Source organism: Rhea americana, unplaced genomic scaffold (genome assembly GCF_003343005.1).
Source record: "Rhea americana isolate MKP2758 unplaced genomic scaffold, rheAme1 scaffold_2, whole genome shotgun sequence".
Taxonomy (NCBI): domain Eukaryota; kingdom Metazoa; phylum Chordata; class Aves; order Rheiformes; family Rheidae; genus Rhea; species Rhea americana.
In genome coordinates this window covers 15,672,367-15,686,350 of record NW_028186149.1, presented here as the reverse complement: position 1 = coordinate 15,686,350, position 13,984 = coordinate 15,672,367, and the positions used below count along the sequence as shown (strand labels likewise).

The 13,984-nt window shown below is 37.8% G+C and overlaps 1 protein-coding gene across 1 annotated transcript; it reads right to left on the bottom strand.

Annotated features, from left to right (window-relative positions):
• Positions 1-3,903: 3,903 nt before the first annotated feature.
• RWDD3 (RWD domain containing 3) lies at positions 3,904-13,936 on the bottom strand. Its single transcript, XM_085303612.1, has 4 exons — positions 13,611-13,936; positions 8,317-8,801; positions 7,476-7,591; positions 3,904-7,377 (listed from the first exon to the last, which is right to left on the bottom strand). The coding sequence occupies exons 1-4, from the start codon at positions 13,690-13,692 to the stop codon at positions 7,263-7,265; spliced, it is 798 nt and encodes a 265-aa protein (XP_085159738.1). The 5' UTR covers positions 13,693-13,936; the 3' UTR covers positions 3,904-7,262.
• Between the last annotated feature and the right edge of the window lie 48 nt (positions 13,937-13,984).

Sequence of the window (13,984 nt, the reverse complement as noted above, 5' to 3'; positions counted from 1 at the left end):
CAAAAAAAGTCTCTGCAAAATACTGCGTAACAGGAATCATATACACTCACCTCTTTCTCTAGGGGTTTTCTTTATTCCACACAAGCAGAAATTCCGTAACATTTACTGCTCCACTTTTAATGACTTGCTGTTACTAACAGATTTTCAGCAAGTTGTAACCCATTCCTACTACAAATCCATAAGTAACATAATAGCTAAAATATCATTTATGACTTTCAATCTTGTACTCTACCTGGGGGTAGGAAAACTTTTTTACTGGAAAACAATTGCCCAGAAGTGATTTGTTTCATCTTAGCAATAAATTTATGAGAAAATTCTACAGGCTACATCAGTAAGAAACATTTATTTGCCTGTTTTACACAGTTTTTAATGATAACAGTGCAAAAATCCCCCATTGCTAGTTTTTTCATCATTTCAGCTACAATTCCAAATGTCCAGCTTTCAGAAAGACTTTTCCCCGTTATTGAATGGGTTCACCTTCTACAATCACTCTCTCTGTTTGAAGCTGATTATATTGCTTCAAGTTAAGTAGCTCTTTCAGTCTTAACAGACTTGGTTTGTTAAATAAACATTTCTGAGCTCATACCAGTGCTCCTATGCTTATTACAAACCCTATTACGCATTCAGCAGCCTAACCTCCATTACTGTTTAAACATTGAGACCTTAAAAAACATCCAGCTGATGCCTCCCAAGCTTTGTGTCTGCTTTTAGTTGTCCCATGCCCTAGGAACTCTTCAGCAGGTAGATGTGACAGTGAGCCTGTTGTAAAGTCGCAGAACAGCAGTAGGAACTAAGCGGACACAGCGATCCAGTAGCAGGCACTACTGAGCAGACACCCATCCTGCTCTGCTGGGAGTCAGCCTCAGCTTCTGTGCACCACTCAGGAGCTGCATGAAGTGTCGACTCTAGACCCTTTTGGGGACACGTCTTTATATCTATTCTACTTTAAAATCGTCCTTCTTGCAACGATCAACTTTTTTTCCACAGCATCAGTATTTAAATGAACACTTTCCCCCTGTTGCTTTGTTTTATAAAGCCTTCTCTTGCTTCTTCAGAACTAGCCTGAAGCAGCCAGGCTCCCAGTACCTTCCAGCCCGGAAACTCTGATCTACATGTTCAGCCCAGCTGAATTTCTATTGTTTGGCTCCTTATTGATGTAAACGCAACCTTGAAGTCTTCTCTTACTATATAGATTATCTTAGAAACAAACATTTACGGAAATCTTCTAGCCATTCCTGAGGAGTCTTTTCTTCCCCTCCCACTTCTGCTCTTACTAGATGTACTTTGCCTAAATTAAAGGGTGGCTCTTAATCCCATGCAAAATTCTTGACTCACAATAGCTTTGTGGCAGTTAAATCACAAGATACCACTGGACCATCATTATCATCCAGAACTTTGTAATTGATGTGGAACTGCAATACATAAGCCTCCTAAGCCACCATGCAATATTTGAGACAGTCCAACATCTCCACGCTAGGCTTCCATAATAACAATGCAGATAAAATGTCATAAAAATTAAAAACTTACCTATGTTCTCTGATTCCACTCAAGTGGTCAATTTTTTTCTGAAAATGATTTGTCAGTCCCATTAGTCTTTCCAGATCTCCCATATTTTGCAGATAATCTGCTCCTCAAAGCTGCTGTTCGCCTCTTCAATCCATTTCTCCAACCACCTGGAAATGTGACAGCCTTGTTTCCCAGTCTTATTTTGAGGTTGTTGCCTCAACAAAGCCCTTTTTATCCCTCAGTAATTTTAGGAAAACTTCTAAAAAAATGTTTTAATTCCTTTGCATAGCTTACAGCTCTTCAATTCAGTTTGTCATCTCTATAACTGTGAAAACTTCCATTATTTGTTCTTAGTTCTATATGCTGCTTCCGCTAAAAAGAGAAGATAACAATGAAGCTACACATTTATTTCAGTTATTTCTTCTTCAAGCTTGGATACAGTAGTAATTTCTTTGCTCATATTCCCAAACCTCTTCAGACAGTAATCAATCCCAAAAAAACTTTTGGCTTCTCCAAGAGCCACACCACCAGTGCTTCTATTGCCGTCTGTTCCCTTCTAACACCTCTACTTCTACCAAATAAAAACCAGCCCCTGGCATAGCTCTATCCATACAGCTCAGCTTCTGTTCAGCATCTCACATGGACAGTGTTCTCCACAGAAAAAGAAAAAGAAAAAGAAAAAGAAAAAGAAAAAGAAAAAGAAAAAGAAAAAGAAAAAGAAAAAGAAAAAGAAAAAGAAAAAGAAAAAGAAANAAAAGAAAAAGAAAAAGAAAAAGAAAAAGAAAAAGAAAAAGAAAAAGAAAAAGAAAAAGAAAAAGAAAAAGAAAAAGAAAAAGAAAAAGAAAAAGCTTTTTATATTATCTTGACTGAAAGGCACTACTTATCCGTCAACTGCCATACAAAAATATCCAGCTTCTGTATAATATCATAGTTTAGTAATCAGAGACTAGTAAAATCATTTTGTGTTGATTTTTTTCTACATAGTGCATCCTAAAAGGGTTAAAGGTACATTGATTTTAGCACCTTCATCTTAAAATCATGGCACTGAATGCCTGCAGCATTTGTGACTAGCATAAGTGTAAAGCTTGGATTATTAGCATCCACAGCACTAGCATAAAGGAGTACCTCTAGATAGGACCAAAACTGGTTGGAACAGACTGCTCTCCTGTAGAGAGACTGCTCTCCTCCGTAAAACTCGGATCAGGCAGCAGTCAATCACTCTTTGTTTTCTGCCAGCAGAAACTAGTCCCTCAATTCTCAATATCAGACTCCAGACATTTCCAGGCAGAGGCTTCAACGGAGCAGTTAGACATTGCCAAAAGCGGCTGCACTATGGCCTCAAACAGTATCCCAACCTGCAGTTATCAAGACCTATGATAACACAGCAAGTTAGCCTGTTGCATTCTGCTCAAGAAAATTGTGACTGTTTTCCATATAAATCAGTTTTCATTTCTTTTCACAGAAAAGTAAAAGTTGAAGATAATAAGCACAAAGTATGGCCATTGTTCTCATGCTGAGACCTTTTGTATCAAATTTCATCAAAAAAATGACATTTTGTGTTCAAGTTATTAACCATGAATAATGGGAATTTATAATGGGAAATACTGAAAAAATATTGACCAAAYTTCCATGATCAGCTATACTCTAATGCAGAACGCAAACTGACTACTTGCATTATATTGTTTAAGAAACAGAAAAACAAAACAAACAAACAAAATATCAAGAAAGGTGTAATGGTTGATACCTTATTAGCATAAAATTAAAGCTCCTGAATGCATAATTGACTGAAAATATTAAAGAATTTCATTTTTAGAGTCTAAGAGTTCCTTAAATTACTATGTAAACCTGCCTTTTATACAAATTTTTCTGTCATTCTAAAGAGTGCTCTTTGCTGCAGGTTAATACAGTGAGGTTAGAAAACACAAACTAATATTGATATAAAAGCGTACATATCAGGGTAGTACTGAACAGTAACTGCAAAATGCTATTAGCATATTTACTTTTCAAGTTCCATTTATGTCTATAATTAAGCATATGAACAATCATACTTCTCGCATTAGATAACAAAATTAACTACGTATATAAAATAAAAAACAGAACAGAGTGTTGCCACAGTTACATGTGTTATGCACAAAGAGACGGGATAATAATGCTTAATAATACTGTAAGATATACGAAAGTTGATTCCAACAATTGCACTATTTCATAATACAAGCAATTTCATTTTCAAATTCTGCCAGAAATACAATACGTGCAACATTTATAATCTTATTTCAAATTAACTATAACACGACTGTTTGTATTTTCACAGATAAACTGAACAAATCAAGAGACACCAAGTTTTAAATCATCCTTACTTCTTTTTTAATATTTTAAAAAGAACAATGGAAAAGAAACTTAATAGTGGAAAATATTTTATTATTTGGTGCATTTTACAGCACTTCGTGTACAATTTATTTTAATCTTTGTGTTTCTTGTGGTCATTCACACAGAAGAGACAAATAATATTACATAAAAATAAGGTAAAACTATAAAAACACAGAAATTGGCCTTATCCACAAAATGAAAAAAACCTACATCTATTTAAAGAGATCATTCCAAGGATAGTTCATAATCTGTGAGCAGTCTAATGCCCTCCTTGTTTTCAGAGAAATCACACCTCTGCCACAGTAGTAGCATACACATGTAGCAAGACCTGGTATGTTACACAGAGTACTAAAAATTAGCTGGACCTCATGTTGCCCTTTTGGTTACTTCAAATTACATTTGCTGCACAGAAGGTATGAAAAAAAAAATGTCTTCAGCTCTCTCCAGACTATCCTTCCTGCACTACAGAAAATGCGGACATATAGCTTCCTTGGACTAGTCAAACACAAGGAGCAGGAAAAGGTTATATGTCCCTTTCCCTAACAAATCTGTTTGAAACAGCTGGTGATACATTGCTAGACACCGGTGGATACCTACCCACGCCATAAAACTAAAGTTTAGCATGCCATTTTTTGGATCAGAGCAAATCTTTTCTGGATTAGAACGAATGCTTCAAGGTGCTACAGTCCTACAAAAACAACTGTGCTATAAGGCTGATACTGGGTTTGGGTTTTTACTCCTATTTCAGTTGCCCCTATTGCCTTGTTTGCTTTGCAGTTCATAAGACAAGGCATCCAAAAAACACCAATCAAAATTCAGTTTTGTCTTTTACAAAACTTGTTTTTTTTTCCAAGTTGTCAGTCCTATTGCAAGAGCTTTCATTTTAGTCTTTCAAAGGAAACTATGGTTACACTGCTGTGCTCTCCATATGGGGCAGGCATATACTACTATTTTTTTTTCTTTTTTACTTTTGAATTCAATTCATTTCAACCAAAATTAGGTTAAAAGTCACAAAGAAACCAAGTTCCTACAATTTTGATAAKAACAGGCAGCAGACAGGAGAAAAATCCTATCAGGTTTAATGAGTTATGCAGAGCAAGTATAACTGATATCAAACACTGGAGAATCCAGCTGGAAAAGTAATGTCTCTACCAGAAGAAAGGCTTTACATGCACTYAGACACAAGCAAACTCACAGGAAATGAGGTTTTATTAAATGTGCTGTTCAAAGAACTATTTGTAATACAATATCCACAACAAAACTAGTTTCTCGTTTGTTAAACCATTTTCTCTTTGTAGACTTTGTTTTTCCTTGCATGTGAAATGTCCAACTCTGATAGCTATATACACTGTATTTACTACTTAGACACTGCTATGTGCACTCTAACTATTCTCAGGAGTTTTGGCTTCATTTCCCTGCATTTTATTTTTCTGTGTCTGTTTCTCTTCCTTTGGAGGGAAATATATGCACCATAGTCTGTGCTTCTATGACTTTTTTGCCCCAGGGGCTCACAGGCTTGCCCATCTCTTTTTACAATACATGCAAACAAACCATCAGTTAAGAGACAGCTGCAACATCTTTCCAAAAGAACAATCTTTAAGAATATTGTTTACTTGTCTGAAAACAAGTATACTCCTACCCTTCAAACTAAGTGACTGATTGATGGGTAGGCAAAAGCATTTGCTTTGACAGAATCAGGCTGACATCRGTTTTCATGCTATTCTTTGCTGTCTGAACAGCATCAGGCTGATCAGATTTGTAATTCTCTTAAAGCACACCAAACCAAGCATAAAAACTGTAATCTCTTCCTACACTAGACTTGTTGATTTGTCCAATTCAAATTAGTGAGTAAAAAAATTCAACAGTAATAGAAATTCATTTTATAAGTTGCTTTTTGTGGCTTCTGAAATACAGAAATCATCAGGCTTCTTAGAACAACTTCATTTGGCAAGAGAATAAACAGATTAGAAGAGAACTGTAACTTATCCTTTTGTCATTTTAATTTAGCTTTCTTTTTTTTTCCTCCCAAATTGGCTGCTACGGAATGCTAGCTCTGACCAAGTAGTTAATCAAGAAGGCACCTGGTAATAATAGACAAGAGAATATGTGAGTTTATATCYAAGTGCAACTTGCAGTCATTGACCCTAAAAATGGCTTTTCTTAAACAACTAATTACACTAGCTTTTATCAGTGAGAAAGAGTTGGATAGTCTACACCTGATCTTGCAAGATAGCCACAACTGTACAGTTCAATCATTTTTGCAGTCACATGCAATATGAGATCACATACTAGGCACACTATTCAATCCAATTCCCCAAATCAACAGAAAGAATACTCAAATGATGTATATGCAAGTGGGGTGAGGCCCCAGTTATATGTTAATGGCCGAGATTTGGAAGCAAGTTGTGCCGGAAGTACCTTATTATGCTCTTTCCAGAACAGTGGCAGATTTCAAACTATAGATTTGACTGAGGACATGAAATCTATCTGGCAAAATCTTACAACATACAGACTTGCAGAGAAATACTGATTACTTTTCCTTGCACCACACGTGCATAAGCCTTTAACTGTTTTTGATACTTGCCAGACCTTTCCAGTACATGGAGAGCCTCTGCATCTTTTCAAGRCCTTAGACTCCACCAACACGCTATTTTTCAACATAGATCTTTTAACCGTGAATAACTGAATATTTGGCTTTACCTCAGCTGTAATACAACTTTTTTTTATTAATTTAAATTCTCCACTAGGGTGTTTTCATACTTTGGAGGGTAAAAACWGTAATATTCAAATAAACACTCAAAGTTTTTTTTCAGGTTCTAAGTGACACAAACTTTCTCCTTAAATCTACATTCAAGTATTTACAGAGTCAAATAAATGGAGAAGGAAAAGTCTGCAGATGAACATTCACAGGATATAAACCATATACTGTCCTTACATATTCAAACTTATGATCACTATGCTTTTTAAAGAAATACACTCCTGTAAGCTTTGAAAGCAAAATTCATCACACTTTCCAACAGGCTGCTGGAAAAATACTATCATGAGAGAGAATCAAAAACAAAACAATGAAAATAGGTGTTGGAAAAGATAGTTTAATCAGAAGACTGTTCTTTTAACTATAAACCCCTCCTTCTCAAGTCTTTCATGCTTCCTGCGCAAGTATCACAATTAACTCTACATTCTTTGAAAACAGTTATCTATATATAAAGTCCAAAACATCATCAATTTTTAATGCATGAATTGCCTTTTGTTGCTTGCAGAAGGATGGCTACTTCTGACTTTTTTTTTTTCAGAACAACTTTGGAGTAGTTTGCCAAATTAGTCTTTTTATCTTCTGTCAGCATCCACAGTCAACTGCTGCTTTGGTTCAAAAAATCCAGTGCTTTATTTTATTTTAAGAGAGAAGGCACAAACTCAGAGAAAAGAGTTGCAAGTCCTGCAGCTTCAAATTCCTTTTGTAGCTCATCCAGAGTTGAATAGTCTTTGACTTCAAATGTCTGAAACCTACATTGTACAAGGAAAACTTATGAATATGCCTAGATTTGTCAGAATGTAATTATCAATTCAGTTACACTTCTATCCACAACAGTACTAAATTATACCTTGTATGCTGTGACTGTATTTTTGTTTCACACAGTACACTAATCATTTTCTCTTTGCATTTCTTTCCGCTTGAGTCCACATCGACCTTAGAAGTTTTCTGAAGAATCAAGTACTCCTGAACAACAAAAAGAACAAAATTAATATTAAATTTCACTTGCATCTTTGAAGTTCAGTAAAATGCAAAGATTTATGCTAAACAATAAGCTATATTTCAGAATCTAGTAATCAAACTTTGAAAGTACCCATCCGAAATACTGCATGCTTGTTTCTATTTATCAGCTTCAAGTTACACACATTCTTAAGTGATCTAGAGAATTGATTTTGAAAAGCCAAAACATTCTCCTCTGATATCACCACAAAGACCTGCCTAATTCAGTGGGAGTTCGTAACAACAGACAGGAAGTTCAAACCCCAGGTGTGCGGTATGAACACCATGTGCTCCAATTAGCAAGGAAGGAAACACGAATGAGCTAGAAACATATCTGTTAACAACTTCTTCTCACAAGTTTTCTATTTTCTGGGTATGTTCTGGAATATCTGGGGAATGTAAGAGATGAAATCTAAGCATATTAGACTCAGGAAGCATGGGGAATACAAAGAGATGATTATGATGRAAGTAAAAGAAAACAGGACACAAGTCTAGAGGCTTCACTTACTTGTTTTCCCATAGAAAACCTTATTTTTCTTAAATATAGAATTAAGTTATTGGGCCTTCCTACTCTCCTAATGATCACTCTGCTTCAAAAATTGTTAATGTTAGAAAAACGCACACAAAATATTCAGACACATAGGTTTCAGTGGTAAATCAATAGAACTAGTCAACATTCATTGTTCCTGCACCTTAATGTTGCTCCTGTCACCCTGAAGAAGAATCAATATTATCTTGCCCATGAACATCAGTCTTCCAGTCAGCCTCAGATCTGAAGCCCATTTTTCCACAGTTTTGACGTATCTTGCCTTTGCTCTCATGTGATCTAAATGCAAAAAGAGCATCCAGACGCCATCTTCTACACTTGCTCCTCTTGACAAAGTAGTTTTTTCACTGCAAACTGCTGCTGATTGCTTAATGATATATTTAAGATGCTGTTGAATCCAAAGAACCAGCTCATGTACCATGGGTTCAGAAAGATGTTTCTTTGCTTGCTCAAGTAATTTATCTTTCACATCCTTACACTGGGCCCTGGTAAGCTGGTCTGAGTTAACAGAAATATCTGGCAGAGTTGATGGATAATTGACTGGTAAGTGAAATAACAGCTTTAAAAGTACATCCGTGTCCAGCAGTTCTTTCACACTGATTTGAATTCTAAATGTAATTCCACGCGTCTCTGGAAAGTATTAAAAAAAAATAAAAGTTAACATTTGGCTTGAAGTTTAAATACATACACATTAGTAAGTTATGTTATTTTCTTTAACATTTCAACTCAAATGACTATCATTCTATACAAAAAGATTTTTTTTTTCTGCAACCCATGGCTCAGACTATACTTGCAGAGAATCCTGAAATGAAACACTTCCATGCCATAGTAGAAGGAAAGTTATTAACACATTCTAAAAAGCATTCACACTTTTTTGCTCTTTTAAAGTCTAGACAAGTCAGTAATAAAGGATTATTTCTCTTAGAAACACACAAGTCAGCTTCTACAGCTGAGTAGCAGCAGCAAGGACAACTGAAAATACAAGCTCTTCTAGAAGGAGTCAGCACTGGCTAACTTTCCTCCAAGAAAACTCCGTGAGAGTTTTACTATCAATTCCAGTGCAAGACAAATAAACTTGCACTGAGTATTTTAGAACACAAGCATTCAAAGACAGTTTTACAATGAAAAGTGACTTGGAAAGAAAGAAATTCTTTGCCCTCTATAACYTCGAGAGGAGTGATGTTTATTTTTCTGTATTTACAACAGTTGGATTGAGATAACCGACTCATCTCTGTTGTGCACTTGACCCTAAATACATACATTTTTGATCTAATTTAGAATAGAATTATTTTCAGAGCAAATAGGGTACATATACTATGTAGCATGAAGGCCAAAAGACTCTATCCTTCCGATAAATTGCATAAAGACATTTAATACGAAAGTTATATACTGTAATTCCTGCGATAAAATCCTTCTTAAACTAAAATATATTTCACAAAAAAGCAATACAGAACTTCATAAAGTAAAAAGAGGGGACAAAGACCTAACCTACTTTTGCTCCTCCACAATAAAAAAAGAGGATATCAGATAAAAGGTGATCTTCTTCAGATCTTCTCTGTTTCACTCCTTTGATGCATTCCAAACACTTCACCCCATTTCTTTAAAAAACCACTAAAATGTCAGGTTGATTCATTCTATGAGGGCAGGAGAAGCCAGTTTTGAAAGACAGATTAGAGCGGAGCTGGGTTTCAGAGGAGTTCTTTTGAAGTGACTTGCCTTCTTGTCCCCCTACCTCATCTTACTTCCCTTTACATGACAGTCAGTTGAATTATGTCTGATTAGTATTGCTGACACTGCTAACCAGCCTCGGTGCTCCCTATGATATTATATTTGAACCTTATTAAATAAGTGAAAGAATCTAAAAGTGACTTGGACAGACAGAAGTACTTTAGAGAACTTAGCCACAGGGTTGTGTCCAAATTTGCTTCCTGGTTCATGTGAAGAACTCTCTAGGTCAGAGCAGTGACAAAATAAAATAAGCAAACCCTCCAAAGGGTATGCAATAATCAAAGGCTAATATTATAATACAGAGATCTCCAAACAAACCATCCTTGTACTGAAGAGAGTCAAATCCAGCACTGAAAGCAGCAGGTGCAACTCCAGTGATTGAAAGGAAACTACACCCCTTCACACCCAGAACTACCCAGGATGAGCAGCAGGACATTAAATATTTACAAGCACCAAGTGTCCAAGCCTCATTCACTATTAACGGGTGTTGTCTCCAATCTTGTAAAGATGTCAGATTTCCTGTAAAGCAAGTTAATTCCTCAGAACACATCAGCCTGGGGAGAGATTCAAGTCTGCAGAGCACCCATCTGGCCACGTGCAGCATCCACAGCCCCTCACTCACGGGCCATAGCGCAGGGCCGTGGACCCTGAGCTGGTGGACCTCAGGGTCCAAGGGGGACCTCCCATCTCTGTCTTCTGCTGAAGCTGCCCTGGCAAACATTCATTACTAGGCCCCAGCAATGACATCTCTTCCACTACTGCCCTCAGCTCGGCACACATGCACRTACACATGGGAAGAAAAGCCTGCCCTGCAGCTCGTGGGACCCCGGGCCCTTGTGRGCTGCTCCAGGGGGTCTCTGCACACACCTGAGCAAGGCACTGCGCACAGCCACCACCTGTAGCCGACCTCCTGCCAGCTTCCTCTCAACAGCGCAGCCCTGCCAGCCCGGCGGTCAGCTCAAAACAAGCTCCATTTGGCTGAACTGTACTGGCATTATTATATGCTGCCCCATTAACCATTTTATTTTAAACTATGTTGCCAATAAATTTTTAAAATGCACAGTCTATAACTGAATTGAATAATAATACTCTATTGCCAGCTTAATTACAGTGACAGAAAACCACTGATAATCCTACCAGGAATTTTTCACTAACTTGTCATAACAGATCTCAGCAACTCAGAAGTGACAGATAAACCGACAGGCCAACCTTGCCCCTTTGGCAAGAAGCTCATGCTGCAGTGATCATCATATTCTTAAGCCCACAACAATCTCGCGCCTTTCCCTGCGATGATGAACTAATCCGAAAGAAGCAGTGCAGTCTCACGTCCCAAGGTGTATCACTTCGAGCTATCATAAAAAGCCCAGTCACACTCATTTACATCTGCTTCAGACTTGCTTTTTAAACAGAGAACTGGTTCAAAATGTTTGTAGGGCTACAACATCTAAAGTTTATTTCAACATCACAACATTCATTTTCTACACCAACACCGCAGACTGCTGGCAGAACAAGGAGTAAATGATCATCGTCCTTCGTAACTAGACTCCAAAGAAAATATTTCCTTTGTTTGCACACATTACAGGGTCTGAGTTGACTTCACAGCAAAACGGTGATTAATTCTGATAAAGAGTGGGATATTGCCATTCTGTTGGCATTTAATGTGCTAATAAGACTAAATCCAATACATGTTAACTYATTTTCCCCTATAGCTGCATGCTTATCAGTATATTTAGTTCCAGCATACTTCAGATTTTTTCTTATGTTCCATGTCAACCAGACAGATAGCCCCCTCCTCTCCTGCCCAAAGGCGTTTTCTGCAACACATGCAGTCTATTTTTAAATTCAGAAAATGGCACCTACTGAAGTACAAGCTTTGAATATATAAATATATTTTTATTGCAAAATTGGCGAGCAAATTAAAAGAGAACAGATTAACAAGTAAATTATGAATTTCTATCTGTAATGCTAATCTTTCCAAATAGACATGTAAGGTAAGAAAGATACGCTGTAATTAGTTTATTTAAATTCACTAATACATTGTTTTTGATTTAAAAAAACATATTTTGCAGTCTGAATACTTCATTGTTAGATACTGGAAAATTGAAGTTTTTAACATTACAAGAGAGCTGCAAAAGAATCTTCCTGAAATTGTAAATCCCCAAAGACCTCCTTTTTGATCCTACAGCTCTACACACATTAAATTTATCAGCGATAACATAACAGTCTTACTGGAAGTTATATCTCTGCATTGTTTATCAATGACAAGTTATACAGTCCAAAGAGGTAAAGGAAACAAATTAAGGAATACAGCAAAATAACTTCATACAAACTTCGGGATTTTGTTCCTTCAACCTAAAAGAAATCCCCACAAAGTCAGAAAACTAACAATAATCATTATTGTGAAAAATCTTTCCATTTTCAGTGGAAAATGATGGAAGTAACTAGAGATATAAGATCTTCACATGCTACTAAAACAGCTTTGTTAAAGGCCCTGCAAGGTCATGTCACATCAATACAAACGTAATAGCCTGCTCCTGTTCTGCACTCATTGTACTTCACTTTATGTTCCTGGAAGGATTCTTTTACATTTTGGTTACTTATAAACACAAAATAATTTTTCTGTATATGAAGTATGGAGAAGTATGTACATAAATTTCTCAAACAGATTTGGAGAAACAGACACGCATACGCAATGTTCAGATACGTTCACATTTTTTAAAATAAACCTCAGCTAAGCTTGGATGCTGTATTTTTTAAAGTATGTGTGAAATAACATTTCTGAACTTTTTGACTTTCAAGAGAACAAAATTCATTTGAAACATTTCATCAATCCTATTTTTAAAATACACTTTAAATACCAACACAAAATACAAAATAGCAAAATTGCCTGCCCACACTAGAGCAAGAGGTGTGTCAAGCTGATTTAGACACAAAACAACTCTATTTTCAGATTGCCCTAGTTAATTGTGTTCCACGCAGACACTAAGGGTTTCATCCATCTGAGACTCTCTACACATGAAGTTCTCTTTTTAAATAACCACTTGCTGTTCTGTGTGCACCTACCTGAACAACTATTTTTGAATAAAAGTTTGGGTTTTATTCAAAGACTTTCTTAGTAACTTAARTTAGTTAAAACAAACCACCTCAGAACATCTATATGTAGTTTCATAGCAAAACAGCAAAAGTTGCTTTCAGTCCCAGTTCCTTCGGGCAGAGCATGCACACAAATTGTAAAGGYGAGCCGCTGCACCCCTGCTGACAGCAGCCTCCAGTGATCCCTGCTGCCGCCRGCTCAGCAGCAGGCTGCTTCCTGGCCTCGGCCCTCCTGGGGGCCTGACATGCTGCCGCAGCTCCCAGCACTTGGGAACACCAACAGCCACGGCTACAGCAGAGGCATCACGCCTGTTGAGATCTGAGCGAAGTTTACTTATGCCCTAGACCTGGGTGGACATGATCCACTTGCACATCCTACCCGACAGGGTCTTCTTTGAGCCTGTCAAGGTATCCGCAGAGGTACACGGGAGCTGCCAAGATGTGGTCCCTCTCGCTGAGCACCCTCACAGTGACAGAACTGATGTCTTAAACTTATGTTCTGAACAGTGGCCACCACGGCTRGTGTAGAAAACATGGAGCAGAGGTACCTATGGTTCTTGTACTCCCAGCCGTTAGCACGCAGGAGCTGACGGGCCTGAGCACCACAAATCTTCTCACCTTTCATCCATCTACAGCAAACAGGCAAGGTTAGCCTCCGCACACCTGCAGCCACACACATACCGCTGAAGACAGAGAACATATGGTGTATCGTAAGGCCCAGATTATCACCTTGCCCCAAGAAAACGACAGAAATGACCCAAAGCTCGTTACGCACTGCAACAGCTGCGCCCCTATTAAATTTTATGCGCTCCTACACGGTCCTGCTACGGGGGAAACACAACTGCTTATTTGCTTAAACACTCGTAGCAGCGACTAGCAAATCCTCGCCGCGGCCCGCACCGCGCTCCTGCAGGCGCTGCGCGGCCGAGGAAGGGGCCGCAGGCTGCCGCAGAAGCGTCCGCCAGGCCGAGCGCGACCCGCGCACCGCCGGG

Bases quoted from the DNA above. Each gene is read 5' to 3' on its own strand.
- RWDD3 (XM_085303612.1), bottom strand. From the start codon at position 13,692: ATGTTCTCTGTCTTCAGCGGTATGTGTGTGGCTGCAGGTGTGCGGAGG. The intron at 8,802-13,610 runs GTGAGAAGATTT...AATACTTTCCAG, and splicing joins TTGCTGTAGATGGATGAAAG to AGACGCGTGGAATTACATTT. The intron at 7,592-8,316 runs GTGCAGGAACAA...TTTGTTGTTCAG, and splicing joins GTGACAGGAGCAACATTAAG to GAGTACTTGATTCTTCAGAA.